Source organism: Maylandia zebra, linkage group LG6, assembly GCF_041146795.1.
Source record: "Maylandia zebra isolate NMK-2024a linkage group LG6, Mzebra_GT3a, whole genome shotgun sequence".
NCBI lineage: Eukaryota > Metazoa > Chordata > Actinopteri > Cichliformes > Cichlidae > Maylandia > Maylandia zebra.
This window is the reverse complement of record NC_135172.1, coordinates 32,367,011-32,389,736: the sequence shown is the minus strand read 5'-3', so window position 1 is coordinate 32,389,736 and position 22,726 is coordinate 32,367,011. Positions and strand designations below refer to the sequence as shown.

The 22,726-nt window shown below is 37.3% G+C and overlaps 1 protein-coding gene across 1 annotated transcript in view; it reads right to left on the bottom strand.

Moving 5' to 3' along the window:
• The window catches only part of LOC101484541 (zeta-sarcoglycan), a 377,409-nt gene that overhangs the window by 24,963 nt on the left and 329,720 nt on the right, over nucleotides 1-22,726 (bottom strand). The window contains exon 7 of the mRNA XM_004539191.4: nucleotides 10,264-10,387. Coding sequence (XP_004539248.1) covers nucleotides 10,264-10,387 — 124 coding nt within the window. The remainder of the gene's footprint in view (nucleotides 1-10,263; nucleotides 10,388-22,726) is intronic.

Sequence of the window (22,726 nt, the reverse complement as noted above, 5' to 3'; positions counted from 1 at the left end):
TGTATTTGAACCAAATCATAGATAGAACTGATTCTGTGTAGTAAATGATATAAATTTTTGATATTGGTTTCCTTCTTAGACTAGATGGATAATCCCTTCCATTGTTTCACCTGACAGCTCTGTTGTTGTGGTCATGCTTTCTTTCAGCGAGGTGCAATGTCTTGAAAGTACTTTAAATGCAGCGTATTAGATTTTTACAGTATTTATATTAGAAACAGATTAAAAGTTACAATTCTTCCCTCTATTTGTTCTGGAAAAATATCATTAATTAAAATAATAATTTTAACTTAATCTGTTTGCTTGTGTCTTGTGGAAGATTCTTGGATTGTTAGTTGAGTTACCAAGTGAAGTGGTGAACCGAGAGTACGAATACACATAGCATAAGTAAAGTGGAACAAGTGAGCTGATGGGGCAAGCTGGAGTGACTGGGCATTGTTAAAAACACTGACAGCCTCTGCTGGGTGGAACAGGCAATTAACAGAAAAGTACTAGTAAATCTGGTTCATCAAACTCATGTCTTTAAACGGAATTTCTACTGTGGTGGTGTGGGTTTAAAGTTAAAATGCTGTTAGCCTAAAAACTAAACATATGCCAGGTTTAAATAAACCAAAGGTAATTTAGTATCTATGAAGTGACAGTGTTTCCAGTTAGCTGGAGATACAAACATTTTAAATAATTTAGTCCTGGCAATAAAAATAGTATTGTGAAATAACAGACACTCTTACGATTGTGCGGTTAGATACCTACATTATATATTTCATACGTCATTAAACATGACTTCAAAATTTGCACAATAAAGCACAATACTGTGGAAAATGTCTGTGCAATTTGTCAAAGCCTGATCTGCAATTACTGTTTAGATAAATGGACTATTGTCCAGATACAAACACATTACACTGTCTGCAAAACAGGTGTTTATGTTCATTTAGTTTTATTATGCCATTTTTACTATAACGACAATACAGTGCACTAAACCTCACCATGCCCTCTACACATCATCAACAATTTCACTCCTGTATAGTCCGTATGACTACATATATTGGGGTAATCCTATAGATGTTGTCCTAGCTCTCCCATTTTGTTATTATGACTACTGTATTCTTATCATATGCTAAAGTTAGAATTTGTATCCACAGTATCATGTTATATGTAGCTTTTGTTATGTACTTTTTCCAAGTAAGGCCCGGTGGAAGAAAAAAGATAAGGAAATGAGAATAAGGCAGTAAGAATCAACAGCAGCAGAAGGAAAGAGAAGAAAGAAGAGAGAAGATTGTGATAAAACACAGGAAATGAGAAATGGAGAAGAGAACCCAACTTTTACCTGTTTGTGTCTGTTGGTGTGTGTGTGAGAAAATGTGAGTGTGTGTATTTGTAGTAGAAGTCAGTTTGTGAGTGTGACTGACAATGACAGTGAGTGCAACGAGTGGGGGTCATTCTTCTGTTAATTAGTAAGTTAATGACACACTATGCTCCAGCGGACATGCAATATGGCAGGCTGACACACACTTACATACACACACTTACAGCCACACATAAGGATAATGGCTAAGTCTGCTTCGGTGCTCACGCAATGTGGCAGGCTGCTATGCAAAGAGCTTGACAGTGAGATAACAGGCTAACAATGACACTTCACACATACAAACACACACACAGCAGCAACAACTGACAGGGAATCTCATCAAACCAGCTTTAATGAAGTCACTTTTCCCAAATAGAAAAGAGGAAGAAAGGAGTGATGAGCAGAGGAGGGGAGAAAAAGGAGGACAAGGTCGCATGGATTGATGACGGTCATTAGCCTAATAAGGTACTTTAATGAAGCGGGCCCAACACTATAGAGTGCCACAGAGTCTAAAGAACACACACACACACACACACACACACACACACTAACAAAAACACCCAACTGGTTTGTGTTCTCTTGTATTCACATATAAATATAGCTATTTTTGTCAGCTTCTAATAGAGCTGGGCGTGTCGAGAAGGGAAATTATTTTACTGCTATTGTTAAATAATTGTCATTATTACCATTGCATTAATAATATAATCTGGAGTTTATATTGCATTCAGGGGTAGAACAGTGTGTCTTTCAGAAAGGCTAAAAGTCACAGGCTGACAGGAAACAGGCTTGCAGAGAGTTTGCACAAGCAGGAAGTTACTTTAAGCAACAGTATGATCATTGCTTTAACAATGTAACAGATAGCTTTAAGAAGGCCTTAAGATGCTTATGCACACAGTTATTATGTTTAGTAGAGGTTCTTGATTAAAACATTTATTTAGTAAAAGTCATATCCATAGTTTCAGTTCGATTATTACATATACGAGAGTGGTTTCTGTCTCTCTGTCTGGTGAGGGGTCAGGAGCTAGTCGCGAGGTGAAACAGGGTGCAATTGTGGTTAGCACACAGACGCACACACACACACACTCAGTTAGAGAATCATTTATAGGTGAAAGTTTAATCATGTTTTGCTGATGTTGCAAAGAGCAGTTTGTCGCAGAACTGCTGCGAGCATCCGGCAGTGACAGGAAGCACCTGTTGTGAAGATAGGAGACAATTGTTCTTTTAAACTGTGTCAAAAGTCGTTGTGGTTTTGATTTGATCTATGTATAAAATGTGTCTGTGACGTATGAAGGGGCGTCAGTAAACAAACCCTGATGCTATAAAATATCTGTTCATGCTTTGATTAAGTCGAGGACTACTGGCTGTCTGCGTACAGAGTGTCCTCCCACGCGTGTATTCATTAAAATCATCGTTTGACTTCACCCGGCCGGATCGGTGTGGTTATTCTTCGATCACCTCTTGTACCCTTCCTCAATATTGAATCTTAACATTTGGGGGCTTCGTCCGGTTATTGAGGAGGGAGAGTTGGAGGTTTGGACGGAGAAATCCGGGGTCTTAGGTGGTCTGACGGGCAGACATGAATTCCAGTGGTCTAAGTGAGTGGACATAAGCCGGCTTATCCAAAAGGTAAGGCACTACCTGTTGAATTATTTCCAAAGTGTGCCAAATTGGATATGATAAAATTTAAGTCTACTCACTGAAGTTACTGGTGGATGTCTGTTTTGATTTTGATGAGAATCTCATGACAGTACTGAGGATTTAAAGCAGTTGGACTGCTGGAAAGGATTTAATGCGGTTGGACCGCGGGAAGCAGTTGGACTGCTGGAAATGATTTTAGTATGTTAGGGAATTTGGTTATTTTTTGGTTATAAGGTTGGACCTGCTTCAGTCTTACACTTTGTTGGGTGTTTTACTGTTGTTCCAAAGTATTATAAATTACTCAAGAACGCCAGTTGGACTGGTAGGAAGCGCAGTTCTCGGAGGTAATGCTCCCTCCTGGCCGAGGACGCTTGGCCCTGACCTATCGGCGAATAGGGTTAGTACGGTCGGCAACCGGGGAGAACTTGGGAACCTCCAAAATAGCTAGTGGTTGGACCACTTTACCGTTTGGAACGGTAATCTGCGCTTTTTTGGGCAGCAAAGGTTGGACCTTGGGTGTTGGACACTTTTAAATTGAGTTAGGGACTTTAGAGATGAGGCCAGAAACTGTTGGACAGATACTGGTTAATTGATTACAAAAAAGTTGGACTTTATCGGTTAGACCGTTAACTGAAATTTGTCAAAATTGGTTAGGCGCTAAAGCTGACAGATCTGACAGTAGTTGTAAATATAAGACGTCTTTGTAATAAGAGATCTCTGTGTGAAAGGAGTCTGAGGCAATGCTGGAGCTATTTTTAGACGGTGTGTGTGTGAGTGAAAATGCAAATGAGTAAGCAGTGAACTGTTTAAGCCACAGTTGGTTTTACAAATACTGCTGCAAACATTGTTGAGTTTGTGTTTCAAATGCCATTTATGTTTATTAGAGGACTATAAATAAAGTTTTGAGTTGCCGTAGTGGATGTATAGTAATTGACTGAGTTTGGATGTAGATATATAAATATATTGAGTGCACTGTGTATACTTAAGATTAACACATCACTTTCAGTAGTAACTGTTCTCCAGCATTAGTTGCTGGTGGGTTTTATTTTTTCAATTTCTTGTGTGTGCGGTGAGAATTAATGGAGGTTTCAATTTTTGTTTGTTTGTTTTTTACTTGCTCTTTTTGATTATGACAAGCATGTCTAAAATACTCTTAGGAAAGTGTGTTGAGTTATATTCCTTAACTCTAGTCACAGTTTAAGTGTGAATGCGGTGACTAGAAGCTTTGACATGATGAATAAAGGTGTGAGAGGTATTTCTTGGGTGATGTAAAGTAGGACGTTTTAAAGTTTGAAAGTGTTTTTAATTTGAGAGAGGCATGAGTGATGTTATAAGAGTTTAGTTTATTTAAAAGGTGTGTGTGAGAGGATTATGAAATCATTGTGTGAATGATGCTACATTTTAGGTCAAAAGTTAGTAGAATTACAGAGGGTTTGTAGATTGTAAATACAAAATAAGTTTGATTAGCCTGGAGAAACAGCAAAGCAGCTTGAGCTGCTCTGAGCAGCTGCGTGCGGTGTGTGTGTAACAGGAAATGGTGTGGGTGACAGGAAGTTTGCATGCCCATATAAGGTGATGTGTGAACAGAGGAAGTCTGAGAGAGAAGTGTGTGTGTAGGCAAAAGGCAGAGTGTGTGCGTGAAATAAGGGAGTATTGTTTTTACATCAAGGTTTAGTAGAACTAAAGTAGAACGTCACAAACAAACAAAAGAAGGTAAAATGAAGAGAGAAAATAATGTGGTTCCCTGACCGGGAGAGAAAATAACTGACAATTACATTAATGAATAGAAAACACACATACACAAAGTGCCATAGGTGAAATTATTCTAGGAAGGAGTCAGAAGTGAGATAGTTTAATATAAGATGCAATGAAGGAAGCAGCTTACATTCCTTTAATTCCCAGAGCCAGTGTGTTCCCTCCCCTGCCCACTTGGGCCCCGTATCAGGCGAGTATGGAAGGCTGGATAGCCCATGACGGGTAAGATCCCACCTCGAAACCCTGGGACAACCTAAGGCAGGCACAGTCACGAATACTCGGCTTCAGTAAGAAGACAGGACCTGACGGGTAAGGCCGCTGGGCTGAGGAGGTGGAAAGTGGCAAGTGGAGCCCTACCTTCTGGCTGAGGACAAGGAATGCTGCTATTTAAGGTAGGAAATCAGAATTTGGGTTAGTAAATTTGGGGAGGAGAAAATTGACTGTTTAAAGGCAAAATTATGAAGGAGTCTGACACACTGCAAAAGCACCATATGCAAATTCACACACACAAACAGGAAATGCATTAAACTTATAAAGACAAGACAAGCTCATGGAGTTTAATGCAGAGATAGAGATTAAACCTGGCTAAGAACACAAACATATGCAATGAAGAACAGCTTGCTATTTTGTATGAATGATACAATGGTGTGAATGTTTAATAAAATACATTTGAGTTTGTAATTGAGGAATAGAATAAGCCATATGACAAAGGGAGTTATGAAAACAAAAAAGGGATTAAAGTAGTTTTAAAAAGAGTGACTTAGGAGTGCTCTCGTACTGAGTGATCAACACTAGTGATCACTGTTGGAAGAAATAAAATGATTTAATGAGTTGGTGATGTTTAAACATATGTTTCTGTTGTTACAGCAACTCATTGAGAGATGACTCAGTATGCAAATTAGTTGGAGTGAGTGGTGACGTAGGAGCTTCCTGTATGTGTGTGACTGGGGAAGTGACTTTCAGGAGAGGAAGCATGGCAGACAAGAGAAGTGCAGATTTGGGTAGGAATTTATAGTTTAGTGATTATATGATGTCGTAAGGGGTCTTATGCTGAATTTAAGAGCATAAGGGGGTGATTTTTGTGTGCAAATTGAGTGGTTTTAATGAGACTTTTGGTGTATTGAGGAGGTGAAATTATGTGGTGGCAAGACTTGTGTGTTTAAGGTTGTTGTGGTGATGGGTTGATTCTGTCAGGTAGGTTGTTGTTGTTATTTTTGTTTTTAATAGAGGGAGTTTTAGGAAACATGGACATGTCTAAAATTGGGCCCATTATTTTGTAACAGTGCACTTAAAGAAAACCGGTCAGGTGACTTTGTTTTGTTTTTATGAGCTAACAATCAGCTCTATTTTTCATTTTTGTTTTAAGCAGGCCTGCAACAGTGAATAACGGCGCTGAAAATTATCGGGAAGAGCAAATATAAGGTGGGCTTCCCAGATTACAATTGGCTGAGGAGAAAGCTACCTGTGGGGACTGATCAAGGTCGTAAGTCCCTGTAAAAAGGATTTTATGCGAGTCAATCCAGTCCAAAAGCATAAAGAAATATTTTCCTATGGAAAATAAAAAATGACGGAGCTCATTTTGCTGAGGGTGGAGTATCTGATCGTGCGGGAAGCTCCACTATCAGCAAATACATGGTGTGACTGGATGTGAGTGAATGTGTGACTGCATGTGAGTGAATGTGAGACTGTAGGTGAGTGAGGATGAATTAATGTGGACAAACAATTTGTTTTTACCAGAAGAAAATTTCTGTTTTGTTTTATTAGGTGGGGTTAGGTTATGGGATTATAGTATATTGTTGGGAGAAGGCCAAATGCTAAAGGGGAAATATTTTTTGATGTAACTCAGTTATCATTAATTGAAGAAACACATGACTGATAACTGTTCTGTTTTAAGTTTATTTTATGACATAGATTGGATCATGAGTGGGGAAACTGAGCATTTTTAAGTTTTGTATAGTATCTTGACACATGAAATGTATCAAGATAAAGGGGGGTTTAGGGTTTAATAATTTAATTGTTTAATAATTTAGGATCATTTTAGGACCTTTTGGGTTTTTGATCATTTGGATATGGTAAAACTGAAACTGTTATTTTAAGTTAAGGTTAAAGGATTAAAAGTGAACTTGTCACGGTTTGCGAGGCAAGCCGTGTGGAGTTGTAGAAAAGGACCCAAAAGGCGGCAGCTCTGGTGCAGGTGAATATTTATTTACAACGGTGGGCACAAAACAGCACTGGTGGAAAAACAAGAAACCGGAAAACTGGGTAAGCTAATAACACAAACCAGAAACGAGACGCAGGGAGACCGAGGGAAAAAACACTTAGGGAACACTACAATAGGACACCTGAGGAAACCTGGCCTAAATAAGGAGCGAAAATACAAGGAACCAAGAATACTGGGCCAACATGGCCCAGGACCATGACAGAACTGAATCCTGTTTAGAAGATACAATGCTGGTTTTTCAAAGCTGTGAATAAATCTTAGAGGGAAAATTAGTGAGGGTTGAAGGAGTAGAACAGGTTTGATTTTTTGATCTTTAGAAGAAGTGGTTATAATGTAGGCTTACACATACAGATATTACATAGGAGGTATTTTTAGGATAAAGGGGGAGCTTATAAATAGAAATGATTTTTATACATATTGCATTTTGTGCTTTTAAAGGAGTTGTGGCTCAAATTTGTCTCTGGAGGGTCACGAGCCTTTGGCTAGCGCTATGATTAGCCAATCTACTGTGAGGATAATATGAGTTCATGAAGGATTGCACACGCTTACAGACACAGAGTTAAGAAACACACATGACAGTATTGATTCCAGGCAAAAGGCCTTAAATTCATTTAGCTTTTAACTGAACTTAAAGAAGGACCAAAGAGGAAGGAAAGCATATATTTTGGTTAAGTCTGATAAATTAGAATTAGAAGGTATTGTTACATTAAAGGAGCAAAATGAAATAAAAAGGCTATACCAAAATGGGTTATAACATAGGAAATGTGAGGTTAAAATGAAGTTAACACATAGGAGTTGTTTCAAGGCAGCATTTAGCTATGATGAAATGTATACAGGAGTAATTGCTTATATGCTTAAACTTAATTGATTAAAGTGGTTGTTTTCTTTTAGAGTAGAGGAACTTGCAGCAGCGACAATTTGTGCACAGGATGTTGATGATCAGATAAGGGAAAATAGAGCGAGCAACCGGACGTGAAAGCAGGGTTTAAAGAGTTTTAAAGTGATGAGGAACGTTGAAGAATGTACATAAATATAAGCCAATAAGTTAAGAAGATAATTAGGATTAGGCTTTTGATTAAAGAGTCCCAAATAGGATAAGTTAGGGAGATGCAGGAAAAGGTGTTTTGTTTCTTTTGCAGAAGATCGATCTCGGCGACCACAGGAGGGGCGAGGATCCTGGAGATCTCGAGGCCTGCAGAGAGGGACCGAGAAAACCTAAGCTTACACATGGAGTGTTCTCGAAGGGGAGCTGGTGTTTATTACCGGACCAATTAGATGACATGAGGTTGTCTGATTTGCTGAGTGAGGACACAATGTATTGTGACCTCTGGTGTTCCAGAGGTCATGAGAGGGAGTGTCGAGAAGGGAAATTATTTTACTGCTATTGTTAAATAATTGTCATTATTACCATTGCATTAATAATATAATCTGGAGTTTATATTGCATTCAGGGGTAGAACAGTGTGTCTTTCAGAAAGGCTAAAAGTCACAGGCTGACAGGAAACAGGCTTGCAGAGAGTTTGCACAAGCAGGAAGTTACTTTAAGCAACAGTATGATCATTGCTTTAACAATGTAACAGATAGCTTTAAGAAGGCCTTAAGATGCTTATGCACACAGTTATTATGTTTAGTAGAGGTTCTTGATTAAAACATTTATTTAGTAAAAGTCATATCCATAGTTTCAGTTCGATTATTACATATACGAGAGTGGTTTCTGTCTCTCTGTCTGGTGAGGGGTCAGGAGCTAGTCGCGAGGTGAAACAGGGTGCAATTGTGGTTAGCACACAGACGCACACACACACACACTCAGTTAGAGAATCATTTATAGGTGAAAGTTTAATCATGTTTTGCTGATGTTGCAAAGAGCAGTTTGTCGCAGAACTGCTGCGAGCATCCGGCAGTGACAGGAAGCACCTGTTGTGAAGATAGGAGACAATTGTTCTTTTAAACTGTGTCAAAAGTCGTTGTGGTTTTGATTTGATCTATGTATAAAATGTGTCTGTGACGTATGAAGGGGCGTCAGTAAACAAACCCTGATGCTATAAAATATCTGTTCATGCTTTGATTAAGTCGAGGACTACTGGCTGTCTGCGTACAGAGTGTCCTCCCACGCGTGTATTCATTAAAATCATCGTTTGACTTCACCCGGCCGGATCGGTGTGGTTATTCTTCGATCACCTCTTGTACCCTTCCTCAATATTGAATCTTAACAGGCGATATAAGGAAAATCTAATATCGCGATATCTTTTGGCTATATCACGAGACACAATATTTAGCACGATATTTTTTAAATAACCTCCAAAAAGCAATGTTATTTTCAACCACATGGTGCCTAAAATTGCACTTGTGTACTCATTCAAATCAACCGTTCAATATTTTTTTTTCTACTTTAAATACAAAAAAACTGAATTAATTAAAATCTTTCATTTTAACCGCTTTTTAACCATCCATTGCCCACCAAGGTTTTTCACAAATGACTATACTGTCACAGTATGTCTCTTTCTTTAACAAACAAAAGATCATAGTAAGGAAAAAAAAGGACATTAAGCAAGAATTCACGGGGAAAAATAAAACAACCGAAATTAAAAAGGTGCTCTTTTGAGCTTATAACATATAAAAATTGTAAAATAAAAAATGTGATGACCTCAAATTACAGAAACAAAAGTCAAGACAGTGGTTATAAAAATGACTGACCAAGAACAGTCACAAGTATCACTGTTGGTTTATTTAATGTTTTCTTTGGTGTGTGAACAGACTGAATTTTTCAGTGGATGACTTTTCAGCTGGTGGAATACATTTCTGGTACGCCTACGTTTTGCAGGAATAGTTTAACTGCACATTTTGCAAATTATCGGATTTTGTTCAACATCCTCCTTGTAAAATCCAAACGACAGTGAGTCTCATTCCCTCACTTGTCTGAAACTCCCGCTGTCACCATATTGTCCCTGTCTGGTAGTATATAAACACCCATGTTCAACGCAGTGAACATTTTACGGGTTAATAATACATTCGCAGCATTGGCATAAAAAAACTCATAAAAAAAACTCAGTAAATTACCTGCAGACAGCTTAATATAACCATGGCAACTTATACTCGATGATTACAATAAAGCCATTTTAACCACTGTACGTGGAAAAGTCCACAATACATTGAGTATATTCAATATATCGCCCACCCTAGCTTCTAACTTCCATTTCTCTTCCAAACACTCACAGATACCCAACACAGTAAAACATAACAGTATGTACACAAACAGTTTTACATGCAAACACACACATGCATAAACAAATACAATGTAAGCTCACACTCACCTCTCCTTCTGAGGACTGCAAGAGGAGGTCTTTTCTACAAGATGCCGTAAAATCTCCCACTCCAGCACTGACCTCCACACCTCTGGGGGCCTCTAGAGTTAGGGTCCGAGTTGGGGATTCCAACCTGAGAACCATTAGCACAGTCTAGTCATGCTGGAAGCACTGGAAAGAATAGACACACGCACCTGCAAGGATTTGTAGTATGAACATGAGCAGGGTGATTTTAGGTTGATGCTTCAGCTGCCATTAGATGATTTTGTTTTTGTTTTTTTAACTTTCTCAGTGACTGTTTTGTGAACACAGTTTTTTAATCCACCAGCTTTTCAATCAAAAGCAATAAAGGTTCTTGTATAACAACTGAATATTTACTCTTGAGTGAGTACGGAGCATCGTACTCTGTAGGTAAACAAGGTAAAACTTTCAATAAAATACAACTTCTTGAACACAAAATTTGAACTTTCACAGTTACTCATTTAATGATTAATGTACACTGAAAATTTTGGATAGAGCCCTACTATATTCTTAAGAAATTTCATGAAATCAATGAATTTGTGATTACTTTGTAATAAGCACTAACATAACCATGTATTTAGACTTCCCTGTTTCAGGGTTATCAAGTAAGCTCTTGAAAAGCTTGTTGAGACAGCCATTTTTGCTAATCAATGAATAAAAGTAGTTTTTAGCATTGCACAGTAAAGTTTCATAGAAAATTGTATTAAACTTTTTATTTAGTCTTTTTTTTTCACATGTTTAATACATATTAAAATAAACAGAATGTAATGTTTACAGAGCGACACATCCATTTTCAGGTTTTGATAAAAAAAAAAGCAATTTAATTTTAGTGAGCAGAAACGTATTTTTCTTTCAGAGAATACAGGTGCATTGAAGGGTCAGTAGGTAAGGTTGTGTGAAGCTGAAAATAATACAAGGTGATTAAACAGTTTGGTGGAGTAAGATAAGCACAATGCTTCGCTCAAGGACATATTGGCAAATTAAATCGAATAAAGAGCAATTTTTGATGTGAAGTATAACAAGTTACACACCACATACACACCAAAGACCAAATAACAAACATGTTTCAGTATAGGGGAAGTTTTCCAGACAAGATTTGCTCAAGGGCACTTCAAAAGATTGGTTTCCCAATCCATACGGAGAGGCTGAAAGGATAAAGTGTTCAAGCCAAAGACTAAATTAACTGAACTCATGATGTTTGTCAGATCTGTGTTCAAAAAACAGATGGACGTAAAAAAGAAATAGGAAAGAAGCCCTTGGCCAGGAGCACTTTGGTGATGATATCAAGCTTCCACTGTTAATGTCCTCACTAGACTACAGTCCCCGGGCTAAAGTCATTTACTTTTACTGTGTAGAAGCTGAAAACTGTTTATTCACACAATTGACACACGCACTGTGGTGGGGAAAAAAATGAACAATTGAAGATTCAATCTGAAAAATTAAACATTCTCTGACAGAAAAAAAAGCTACTTTAGTAGTGTCATGGTCTCTGTGCCTTCACTCACATTTTCTCCCTTATTCTTGCTCATGAAGGCATAACAGGTTGCCACTCTGGGGTGTGGCAGTTAATCAAGACTGGGAGGCAGTGTACACCTGGTTTCCATTATTCATCCTTTGTATATAAAGACCACCTTCTTTCATCCACCTTTACCAGGTTGTTCAACTGCTGTAGCAGTAATATCAAGCTTCACTTGTTTCATGCTTTCTTTAATTCCTTGTAACTTATCTGTTGTTTCTGTCTTTAGAAACCCCTTGGTATGTGCTCCAGATCTTCAAGGCTTCTCTGAAAAGGTTTTGTGGATCCCCCAATCTCACTGGAACTGGACACTGAACACTGACCTTCTAGCCCACTCATTAGTTGTCTGCAACAATTATTCACTGCTCAGATTAGCCTCTGTTAATAAACAATTTGATTTGCAGTTGTGGACTACATATAAAGGTCTATCCATTTTGAGTTCATTATGACAAAATGATCGAATGAGACACAGGAGAACCACAAAGGCACGGTAGTCATGTTTGAACCAGTTGGAAGAATGGACAAACACAGCTGCAATGATCTTGAATATGTACAAGGGGAGGGTGGTTTTAGATTGATGCTTCCGGTACAGGCTTTGCATCAATTAAAAAATTACCTTATTAACCAAGGATTATACTCAGTCAACAGATTATCTGCACATTGCTGGAACAAAATCACATCCCAAAACAAGTTATTGTAATCAGAGCTCTCCTCCAATCTCTAGCTTCACCAAGCACTTTTAGTTTTGTCTCAGTCCGCAGCTAAAACCCCTGCAAGCCTAAAAAGATTCCCCACCTCCCTTCTGTGATGCATCTTCCCCCATGCTTGAGGCTGAGGGAGGTTATATTGGTAGTGGGTAATTGCTTCAGCAATTGCTTCCTTTTAGTCATCAACCCTGCTTGTTTTCTATAGATTCTCCCCAGGTTAGTCTTTTAAAGAGAAGGCCTTTAGAAAAAATAAATAGATACATTTATTCATGAAAGTTTATTTAGCCATTAGGACCCATGCCTATTAATGATTTGTTAGCTGAGTTTGATGACCTCTTTACTCTGGGAGAGTACTGCTCATAGACATGTCAATCTCTGGCAGCATATCTGATTATTTCAGCTATGCTACTGCAGCTTCATGTGACCACTGGATCGCAATGGTGAAATTTTGCTCTCCGAGATAATTTTAACAGTTTTAATGGACAATTTAAGGATTAGCTAGCCACTAAACAGCTCCAATGTAGTCTCTCGTGCAAGTTGGTGTTACTTTTGTCTTTCCACTTGCTTTCAGTCAGCCATATCAGCTGTCATTTGACCTTAGCCACTCTCCATCCTGACCTCTGTTCTCTGCCAGAGGTTTACTGTGGTCTAGGTGCCTCAACACACTCTCATTTTCAACACATGACCAGAGATGGGCAGTAACGCGTTACTTGTAACCGCAGTCCTGCTTTACAGGTGAAAATAGAGCAACAGGACCGCTGAGTCTTTGACTTTATTTATTTTCTGCTGTGTTTTACTTGCATCTATTTGAAAGAGTGAGCGTAAACACAAAAAATATTTTATTTTATGTGCTGGAATGTGTAGAAAATAGGTTTAAATGTTAAACTAATTTATTCAAGTCAGAGAATGTTGCATATAATTTAATTTTTGCTTGATGCATAAAGTTAAAAGATTAAAACTGATAAAACAAGTTTAAAAAAGAGACTTTTCCATTTGATTACATTTTGTATGATGGATTATGCAGAAAAAGTAGAATTGGGCTGAAAGATCTATCGCTTTATCACCTCTTCAGGTTGTAAATCGTGTTTTTAAAAAGTAACTAAGTAACTAAGTAATTAATTACTTATGAAAATAAGTAATCAGTAAAGTAACGGGATTACTTTTTTGGGGAAGTAATCAGTAATTAATTACTGATTACTTTTTTCAAGTAACTTGACCAACACTGCACATGACACATTTTCACTATGACCGTGACCCATCCTGACGACCAAATTATAGAATCTGTCACAGCCAGAGAAAGACGCTATAGAAAAATAGGTTAAGGAGTCCTTAGAAGCAGCAATCTTATGGCTATCCTCTTCACCAGTGGAAGCAAAACATGTATTGACTATAAAAGTCTAAACCAGATCACAATCAAGAATAAACACACCCTCCCCTCAAACAGTACAACCTTATAGCGTTTGCAGGGAGCCACCATCTTCACCAATTTGGGTCTCAGAAATGCTTATCATTTCTAGTATGTATTGATAAGATAAATGTAAAACTGCAGTCAGTACCCCCAGGAAACTTTGCATATGTAGTCATTTCATTTGGACTAACCATTACTCCAGCAGTTTTCCAAACCCCAGTAAATGACTTTTGAGAATCAGTGTTTATATACCTTGATGACATCCTCATCTTTTTCATACTGGGTATCAACAGTATGTGAGGAAGCTATTGTAGTGGCTCCTAGAAAACCAGCTCTGTGTCAAAGCTCCATGTTTCATGTAAAGCTGTGTGGCAGGCAGGTGAATGACTCAAACGTAGGACTCAGAAACAAAGAGAGTGAACTAAAGGAGGCAGCTTTATTTGCTGTAATATGGTACTCAAAATAAAATATGAAAACACTAATAGAAACAAACAAAAGATAAGCTAGGAACTATGATTTTGCAACTAGGAATGTACGACTATTAAATACACACAGGATAACAACAGGATGGGAAACAGGAGGGAACACAGCTGGAACAAATAAAGACTAAAAGGACAGGGGACGAAAAACTCAACACACTGAACACAGGATGAGAGACTGACAAGAAAACCCAAAAAGTATGATACCCATGGAGACAAAGACAAAGGCAGACAGGCTTGGCACTGGGACGGGGAGAAACAAATATAGGAACATGACTGATTGGGGAGACGGAAAGAGTCTTCCCAGATGTCTCCCCAGAATACATAAACGCTGAGTCATAGACCCTAGAACCATTACCACATTTCTTCATAGTCTCATTTTTGGGGTATATAATTCAGAGTGGGTAAATGAAAGCACATCCAGAAAAGATGAGAGCAGTGGCTAAATTCCCTCTCCCAGAAAACAGCATCAGTGAATCCTGGGTTTTGCCAGCTTCTCCATAAGTGTTATTAAAGAGTTGTAGACACGTTCTCAAAGGCAGCCCACTTTACTACTACCCAAATTGTCCTCCACTGCAGAGACAACTAATTTATCGGTTCACTACAGCATGTTTTCTTCTTCCATAGTTTCCCCAGTGACACTGTTTCTGACAGAGGTTCCCAGTTTATCTCTCAAGTGTAGAAGACATTTTTAAAGCACTACATGCTAAAGTTAGCTTGAGTATCATCCAAAAAGTAATGGGGATGATGCAAACGATCTACTCACAATCTGCAATCTACCTAAAGCTTACATTGGCCTTGAATTGAGTATGCACACAACTCTATTCTGCAACACCTTTTGAAGCATCCCCAGGCTGCCTGCCTCTTCTGTTACCAGCCCATGAGGATGACATAGCAGTGCCCTCAGTCCAACACCATTCATGATGCTTTTGCATGGTGTGGAATCAGACCAAGGTTGCAATTCTCTGGACAGCTGAGTGAAAAACGCAGTTGGCGGACCCCAGGAGTACCCTGCCCCACAACTACACTCCAAGTCAGTTTTGCTGAGTTTTGCTCTCAAACAAAAGATATATATATATATATATATATATATATATATATATATATATATATATATATATATATATATATATATACTAACAAACTTGTACCCTCACTTCCTTGAACAAAATGTTCAAGGAAGTGAGGGTAAAAAAGCAATTCTATTGCTTTTTGTCTTAAGTTTCCTAAGACTATGCGACTTACCCCACTTTCTATGTGTCCAAACTAGAACCTCTCTCATCCAGCCCACTGCATTATGTTGTTGTTATGTTTAGCTGCACTCAAGTACCGGTAATGAACATTTAGAATATATTTCTGTTTAAACATTTCTTCGACTCTCTTATCAGGTTTATATTCAGGATGTTTATGCTTCACCTGATGTTGTTTCTGTAACAGAAAGGTGTTCCTTTTAAAATTACTCTCTGGAGAAGTAATTTTAGGTGGACATTGCTTTTCCAAACTCATGTTTAGAGACAAAATGAAAACAATTGTCTTAATTACACTAATTTCAAATGCAGATTCACTTCATTTCAGACGTTTACTTCATTAAGTGCTAAAGTAGAGTAGATCACTAGCATCACGATAATGTTTCCTGAATTAGAAATACTTGAAGTAGGCTGATTTGCATCAGAATTAAGTAATTTCACCACAATTTACTACTCAATACTTTTTAGACTAAATTACTCCTGGTGTGTTGTTCCCATTGTGTGATGTAATGAAAAGCTACATTAGAGCAAATTGTCATTGTTTCTCAGTATTGTCTTTGTTGTTTTTACATTTAATCACTTTTATTAGCATTCAAAATGTTTGGCTTTGTAATGGAAACCTACCAAAAAAAAGTTGGTGGTTTTTCTTTTTGTAGCTGTCTCTTAAAACCTTCATAGCTGAGTAAATGTCTTCTGTCGCACCGTTAGATGTTTCTTTGAGGTCAATTTGGTATTTAGTCTGGGTTGAAAAGAATACAGACTGGCCCATCTGGAACTCTTTGAGCATTCCTGGTAGGCCACTTAATTGTTAAGCCAGTTTTCAAATGGTAAGCAATACAGTTTTAAATCTGAGAGTCAACACATTAGTTAATCTACTCTAATACTAGGCATGTTCAACTAACACATTCTAAGATGTTGGGACAATGAGGAAGGAAACAAAGGATACAAGTGACCACTCTGTAATAAGTACAGCAGTTACTGTGTATCATTATTGCATTGCATTCAGCTGTTCCTATCGTATTGCATGTGGTGAGGAGTTCGATGTGTGTTTTTGCTTTTATTATTTTGAATAAATTATTATTTAAATAATAACCAGCATATGATGGTCTACTTTATGGTGTAAAACTATGGATGCGTCTGCCATTCAGAAATTTCAACCATACTGGATACTTATTAATTTTGGTGTTAAGATTTTTAGAGCAAATATACACTGAACAGAAGCCATAAATCCAAATTTTGATTTGCATTTATTTATTTTAGTTTATTAGTTAAAAATGACTCTTGCCTAGCTGAAGGTGAAGGTATTCAAGGTGAAGAGGAGTCATGAGGTGGATTAAATGTGATGGGAGGTTTGCTGTCGTGCAGTACTGAGCATCCAAGTGACATAATAAGTGTTGTAAGCAGACACTTCACACTGGGTCTGACTTATTGATCCGTGCAAAGAGTATACGCTACTTCAGTCATAGGTTGAGAAAAGGATAACCAAATGGTAGGACAGGCAGGAAACCAAATGGATCAATAGATAGATCATGATATAAGACGGTACATATGCATACGTAAAAAACAGAAGATGAAACAGACATCTAGCAAGGGAGAAAGAAATAGTTTTAGACCCAGTCAAATCTGATGATGTGAGAGTCTTTGGCTGGTTTGACAGCTGAAGCAATTATAGTGATGCTTCTGCAAGGTGAAACCAGCTGTGATGGACAAGCAGACACTTACATACTATCCTGCTACGACTCGCACCTCTTTCTGTCATTTCTAGCATCATGCCTCATTTTCGTTCACTGAAGGAACAAGTTAGCTTTACAGTTTTAGCTTCACCCCACCCTGCCCAACACACACACACACACACACACACACACACACACACACACACACACACACACACACACACACACACTAATGTTCCATGGATGGATTATTGGGAGAATGACCAGGATGGATGGGTTTCATAATAAAATTGCCATGAACATCGATTAACAGCTGAAAAATTGAGTTTGTGATCTCATACAAGTTTCAGCTTGATTAACCTAAGAAATTCTACGTAATAAAGGATATTCTGGAGGTCAATTACTCTTTGAAAAATTATTTTCTTATTTATGAATGGGTGTTACACTTGTATATCACTAGAACTCAATTTCTGCAGGATGCTGGACCTCCATTTTTTCAAAAACTGTAAACAAATGCTGTGCAATTTTAAATTATTAATGTGTTCAATGGCCATTGGCATTCTGTGAATTTAAAGAAAGACTCTGTGACAAAATCTGTGACAAATAATGGGTGGGTATCAAATTCAATCTTTAGATAACTCACATCATTGCATGTTTCATAATTCAGGGATTAGTGATAATGGATGGATCAATTTGATGTAATAGTTATAAAACAAATTACACCCCAAGGATATGTAGCTTGATTATCAGCTATATGACTGATCGTTTACTTTACCTACATTTTTACCCACACTGCATTAAGACTGTATATACTACATGTATTTTTGCCACTGTCCTCTTTTTTGACCGAAGTAAGTCTACCTCGGAAATATTGACTGATACAATTGCCAAGTGGATTGCAACAAACAGCAGACCGATTAATATCGTTGAGAACACGTGTTTTACATAGCTTTGGTTCCTCATTTCAAGGACTTGAAGTGCCTCCCCAAGAGTGACAGAGAGAGAGTGGATACATGTTTTGAGTGATAAATTGTGATAAAAAACAAACTAAACAAACAAACAAATTTAAAAACTTTAAAAACATATCCCATCAATGTAAGCTTTACTTTGTTTAAATTGTAGCTCGTACATGTTAGCAGGTTGATACTGATTAGGGTAAGAATTTTTCAGCGAAACATCATCAAACATAAACATCAGCGTGTTAAAATGATCATTGTGAGCATGCTGCCATGCTTTACACTGTTTCACAATGAGTAAATACAGCTTCACAAAGCCCCCATATTAGTTTATATGCATTCTCTTTGTTTTTTGTCAAACCATATGGACATTCAATTGAAATACACAGAATTTACTATTTTCCTTTCTTGATTTAAAAAACCATAATGAAATACAAGATCTTTAATATGCACACACACACACACGGCATAAAACTTCTGGTCAGCGCCCTAAGGTTGTGTTTTTCATGGTGCAGATAACAGGAGTCTGCAGCTATGCTGTTATCTTTGCAATTCATTACAGAAAACTGCCTATCCTCCTTCTCAGCTTCCAATTCGTATAGTATTCCTCCCCCTTTTCTCTCTACCATATACCAGCAATCCCTTCCTGCCTTTCATAGATCTGTTTTGACCTTCAGTTGTGACAATGCCTTTTTAATGCACTGTCCATATTTGTCCAATCTGACAAGATAAGCTGGATGGAAATAAATCAACGTGATTTTTTTTTAATATTAGCATATAGAAAATAGAAAAACAACACTGCATGTGTTTATAATATTATAAACACATTTATCATAATTTTCATCTGCAATATCTAACACTAATAAAAAAAGAAGACTAAGTTTGACTTTTGATATCTGTAAGAACTTCAATAGGATATATACTGGCAACTCCTTCAATTGTTTGGCTATGAAAGCATTGTGGAGTGAATGACTGGTTGAAGTAAAAACATCATATCGGGCGAAAGACTGAAAAAAATATATAATTGCAGGACTATTAACAAATCTCCAGTTTATGTGTGTCCCAGTGAGCACAGTGTGCTAGTATTCATAATATGAAAAAACTAAAGTGGATTACCTAGGTGAACATCAGCCCTCATAATTATTTACTTTTCTGCTTTTATGACTCCGTACAAGTGTTGTACGGAGTCATATTGTTGAGCCACTGAGTTTAATTTTCTTGTATTCTGGGCACTCATAACATAAATCCATTTCTGAAACTTGCATTGTAGAAAAATTTGCAAACCACGCTTTAAGACAATTTGTATTTTTGTGCCATTGCAAACTCTGAAAGTAGATTTTTTTTTGAAAAGGCCAGTAGTGGGTTTGACACTATACAAAGCAATTTGTTTGTAAAGCATTTGTAATGCACTCATGTAATTAGCAGTCACATTTGTTAGTAAACATGCATTTTATGACAATTATAGATAAAATGAAAAAAACAACAACCCCCTAATACATCTTTGTATACATACTTGCACAACCAATGGCTGACCTCAGACAGGAGAAAACACAAGCATGCCAAAGCAAGCTATATTGTTTTATGGGTGAAGATAATTAATTAATAGAAGAATATCTCAGTAAAGTGTAAACTATGACCAGGCCAGAAACAGCTATCAAACTGAGAGCCAAATGACAGAAAAGTATATAAAGCGCCTTGAGGCGACCTTTGTTGTGATTTGGCACTATATAAATAAAATTGAATTGAATTGAATTGAATTAAAAAGTAACATGCTACTAAAAAAGCTAGTAGCTAAAAAATTAATAAATAAATAAAAAATCAATAGAACGTCAGCAATGCTCAAACTGAGTGTATGCATTTCAGCAGGTCAGAAAATCAGTTTCTACAATTTTATTTCTTTTTTCATCATTTTTTTCCTCTAAAATGCTCCTTGGAGTAGTTTGAAATAACTTTGCAATGCTCAATTAGTGAAAAAGATTTTGAATATGTTTTTCCTGTAACGGCAGGGATTTGTGTCACGCATATATAAGATCTGATGCTATAGCGTTACTGTGCAAAAAACTGTCATTTTTAGTTTGGTGAAAAGAACTTCTGTCCAACTGTGTAATTTTGTAAATTAAGAGTAAAGCAGGTCAGAGAATTTCTGACCAGATTGAGAATGTGGAGGAGCCCAGGATTAATTTCCTTTGTCCTTCCTGCTTCTTACCACTGGAAAGAAGCAACACTTAATTTATTCCAAGTGTAAAAAAAATGTCCAAGAAGTCTGACAAGATGGATATTATAGAACTCCATCCAATGCCTTAGATGAATCTGCATTTCAAGAGAAATTACCCAGTATGGTGTATTTCTGAAAGCAATGAGTGAAGTTGTGCAAAAAATATTCAAGTTTGGGTTTTTTAGTGTGATTTATATTTCCCAGAAGACTTGGCTGACATTCATCCTGCCCTTTTCCTCTTCAGAACTATGAAGGCCAACACCTTATCGCCACCTTGCCATTTGGGACGCAAACCTTTAACCTTTTCACGCTAAATGCTCCATCATTTGCCTCAGTGCCCCTGTCGCTGTGGTCCAACCCCATCCAAGAAGCACTTTAAAAACTTTTTAAATTTTAAAAAATGGTGTTGAGTGATGCATTGAGACAGGACTGAAGATGGGGAAACACGTCAGTCTTTGACTTTTAGAGAGTTAAATTGAGGCAGAATCCAGAAACATGGCATTTTAAAGCTTCTCTACCTTTTTCTTTGTTTTTTTCAGTGAGTCTGTGTCTGGGTGAAGGAGGGCGATGCAGCTTGTTTAAATTGCACCATGAATCCTGCAGGTGTGAAAAAAAGAGTGGGAAGAGAAAGCCTTGGGGTGTTTTAAAAAGTTATCTGAGTCCCTACTGAGTTATTGAGGTGGGACAGGAGAAAGTTAAGGTACATTAGACATTTGTCTTTGTGGAAAGAATGTGTGTGTATGTTTGTGTGCCATAAAAGATCAAGAAATATATATTTTTGTGCTGATGTGTGTGTTTAGCAAGTTAAACCTGATATAATAAAAATGGAGATAAAAAATACGGGATGGAATTTGACTTATTAACAATGGATTTCAGCTCATCACCTTTTTTTTTGGTTAGCATTCACAAATTAAGTTATAAATGATCCATCCGTCCATCTCTTCCATTTATCCAATTCACTGTCATGAGGGGGCTGGAGCTGATCCCAGCTTGCACAGAGAGAGAGGCATAAATGATTAAATGAGTTCTAAGTAATTTTCTACTTCATTTAATTGTTTTCTTGAAAGAATTAACTATAGGTGATGATGGCTTTATTATTGGACAACCTACAAGAGAAATCTTGACAATCCGAAAAAATATTGTGTAATCACATTTGCTTTTTTATATACAGAAAGTTTTAGCAAAGTTTTTATACATCTGGCTCCTGATGGTAAAATTACATTTTATATGTACGCATATTGTGAGAATAGACACATAAAGATTTAGCAATGGGTGTTAGCGTATTTATTTTCAGTTAGTATCTTAACAATCAGCCACTTAATCACATACTTCCCAGAAGTTAGTGCCTTTATACAGCTGTCTCATCATGATGTCCCATACTTCTGTGTCCCTATGCATGATACACATTGCCTGACAAATCCTTAGGTTACTACTAAAAATGATTTTCTGAGGCTCTCGCTGTCCTCCTTGCTGTGAAATGTAGCTGAGGAAATGGCTAATGGCAGAGTGCACAGGGAGAAAAAATGTCAAGCAATTTCATGCCTTTGTGCCTCCGATGGGGTGCCAAGCTGATAATTTAATCAGTAGTGAAAGACTAGCTTCACTCCTCCACAACTTTAACCATTCCATCCATTGTTCATTGACTTGTTTTTGCAAGGAAAAAGGAAGAGTTGGAGAGCAATTTACATGAAAAAGATGGCAAGTAAGAAAGAAATAGGGTCGGCAAATGGATATGTCAAAAAAAAAAGGTTAAAGTCATTGTACAATGTGTGTCTCCATTAATACATGGCGCTTCTCCGTGTTGCACAATATGCACTAAAATTCCAAATTTCAGAATAACTATCTTGCATTTTTGTTCATGTTCTTGATTCACAAAGCAGTGATTGCTAAAATTATTGTGCATTTTCACAATGACATAGCATTGACTTACTTTGTGACAGTAACAAAAGTAACCTGGGGAAATCATGCACTTACGGGTGCACCACTTGGAACCATGACAAAGTCTGACTGTGAATATTCAACTTAAAATATATGCGATGATGTGAACAATGAAAATGAATACTGAAAATCCCATAAATAACTCTGCTTGTACACTGAAGTCCATTTCTCTCTGAACAAAACTTAAATTAGTGGTTCAACTTTTGCAATCCTGTATCTTTTGTAGAATATAAACTAATTCACCCCATGAGAAAAAGACTTATACTACTGAGCTATAGTGCAAAGCTACATGCTTGTTTGCTTAAAAACAAA